Source organism: Bison bison, unplaced genomic scaffold (genome assembly GCF_000754665.1).
Source record: "Bison bison bison isolate TAMUID 2011002044 unplaced genomic scaffold, Bison_UMD1.0 scf7180017848354, whole genome shotgun sequence".
Lineage (NCBI taxonomy): Eukaryota > Metazoa > Chordata > Mammalia > Artiodactyla > Bovidae > Bison > Bison bison.
The window spans coordinates 7,879-10,233 of NW_011478927.1; the positions used below are offsets into that span (position 1 = coordinate 7,879).

General features: G+C 36.7%; 1 protein-coding gene across 1 annotated transcript; it reads left to right on the forward strand.

Moving 5' to 3' along the window:
* Positions 1 to 418: 418 nt before the first annotated feature.
* On the forward strand, positions 419 to 1,390 carry LOC104992236 (olfactory receptor 7A17-like). The gene has a single exon (XM_010845023.1). It carries the CDS (start codon positions 419 to 421, stop codon positions 1,388 to 1,390), a length of 972 nt encoding a protein of 323 aa, XP_010843325.1.
* The last annotated feature ends 965 nt before the right edge of the window (positions 1,391 to 2,355 follow it).

Here is a 2,355-nt window from a genome sequence, read left to right on the forward strand (position 1 = left end):
CATTTCTCTTCCATCTTCAATATTAAAATAGCTACAAAAAAATTCACCAGTTTTGATGTTTTTCTAATGCATGCTGATATGATATCTGTCACAATATAATCGAACACAATTGTTTCAAATGACGTTAAAGACAAATGAGTGCTACTAGATCCATCTTACAGGAAAAAAAACAATGAGCAAATCTTTTGGCCCACCCAATACATGAACTCTTTAAAAATATACTGTGAATAGGACAAAAAATTTTAATAACAGGTGAAATGGGGTATACCCTCAAGGACAATTTATCTATATATATCATCTTAACATCAACTTCTTGCCAGCAAAATAGAAATTATAGTAGTTCAGTTATGTAAATTATGCCTGTTCAAGTGAAAATTATTCTTGGTATTTTCTTTTTCCCAATAGTCACTTCCACCACATGGAACCAAGGAACAATACAAAAATTTCAAAATGTCTTCTTCTGGGACTTGCAGAAGAAATAGAACTACAACCCCTCATATTTGGACTTTTCCTCTTCATGTACCTGATCACTGTGTTTGGAAACCTACTTATCATCCTGGCTGTCAGCTCAGACTCCCACCTCCACACCCCCATGTACTTCTTCCTCTCCAACCTGTCCTTTGTAGACATCTGCTTCATCTCCACCACCATCCCAAAGATGCTATGGAACGTCCAGATGCAGAGCCAAGTCATAACCTATGAAGGCTGCATCACTCAGATGTATTTTTACATTCTCTTTGGAGCATTAGATGACTTCCTCCTGGCTGTGATGGCCTATGATCGTTACGTGGCCATCTGCCACCCTTTGCACTACACAGTCATCATGAACCCATGGCTCTGTGGATGTCTGGTTCTGGCGTCCTGGATAATAAGTGCAGTGTACTCATTGTTACACAGCTTAATGGTGTTGCATTTGTCCTTCTGCTCAGACTTGGAAATACACCACTTTTTCTGTGAAACCAAACAGCTTGTCCAACTTGCCTGTTATAACACTTTCCTCAATGACACAACGCTGTGTTTTGGAGCTGTGATTATGGGTGGTGGTCCCCTGACTGGTATTCTTTACTCTTACTCAAAGATAGTGTCCTCTATCTGTGGAATCTCATCAGCCCATGGAAAGTACAAAGCATTTTCAACCTGTGTGTCTCATCTCTCCATTGTCTCCTTATTTTATTTTTCTGGCTTAGGAGTGTACCTTGGCTCTGCTGGTACCCACAGCTCCCACTCAAGTGCAACAGGCTCGGTGATGTACACTGTGGTCACACCCATGCTGAACCCCTTTATCTACAGTTTGAGAAATAAAGACATAAAGAGGGCTCTGAAAAGATTCTTTGGGATGGAAAATTTTATAAAAGGTCCATTTTCTCTTGGGCTGAAGAAATGTCCATGATACCTGGGCTGAAAGCCTCAGAGCCAAGTATTTTGACTCTTTGTTTGTTTTGTGATTCTAGCAATTGTTTCTTCAATTGACTGCTTGGTATTTACTTTTCTTTGATTTCAACTTCTCTATACTTCTGTTCTCTGTCATGAATAGTTTTTATTTTGTCATTTTTTGACTCTCCAATATTGACTCAAAAATGTGAAATATATGTAAATTGCCAATTTCTTAAGAATAAATTCTTCTGATATAAAATACTTTACACTGAGTCATTTTTTTTTCACTTTACTAAAAGTATAATCATGAATTGTGCTACTTATATGGAAAAAAGAAAAAAATATTGACAACAAAAACAATTACATAATTCCATAGAAGAGACAAATATGAAACCAATTTATCATTTTTTAGTTCAGTATAACTTGGAACATCACTACAATAATTACTCTATCTGAAAATGTATTCATAGACATTAGCAGGGAGTGTGTTTCATAACTGGTCATCTGATTTTACTCCTTCACAGTGTACTGTTCTCCATTTAGCTCAGTGTCCATGTTGCCTACAGGAGATACTGGCCAAACGGAGCATGAGATGTATGTCTCCAATTGTCTATCTGAAGCAAATTTCAATAAAGACTTTGACATTATAAGGTCTTGATTCAAAGAGGATTTTAAGCATGATGTAGCAAAACTTTATGTCAGATTATTACCATGCCAAATAGTTTTTCATGGTGTTCATTCATGAAAGGGTTTATTGTTGGGGTGAAGTAGTGTTTGGTTTAATTATATCTTTCTGTTTCTGCTTGAAATTTTCCATTATTGCTTACAAATATGATTCCTTCCATTGCTCTAAATGAAGTATTTCCCCCATTCCAAGTTCTGTCATTTCCACAAAAAGAGTAGTCAATGAACAATATAAGTCACTCAGTTGTGTCCAACTCTTTGTGACTGTATAGTCCATGGAATTCTCCAGGCCAGAAT

What these genes read in the sequence shown, in the direction of transcription:
- LOC104992236 (XM_010845023.1), top strand. Translation starts at nt 419, where the DNA reads ATGGAACCAAGGAACAATACAAAAATTTCAAAATGTCTTCTTCTGGGA.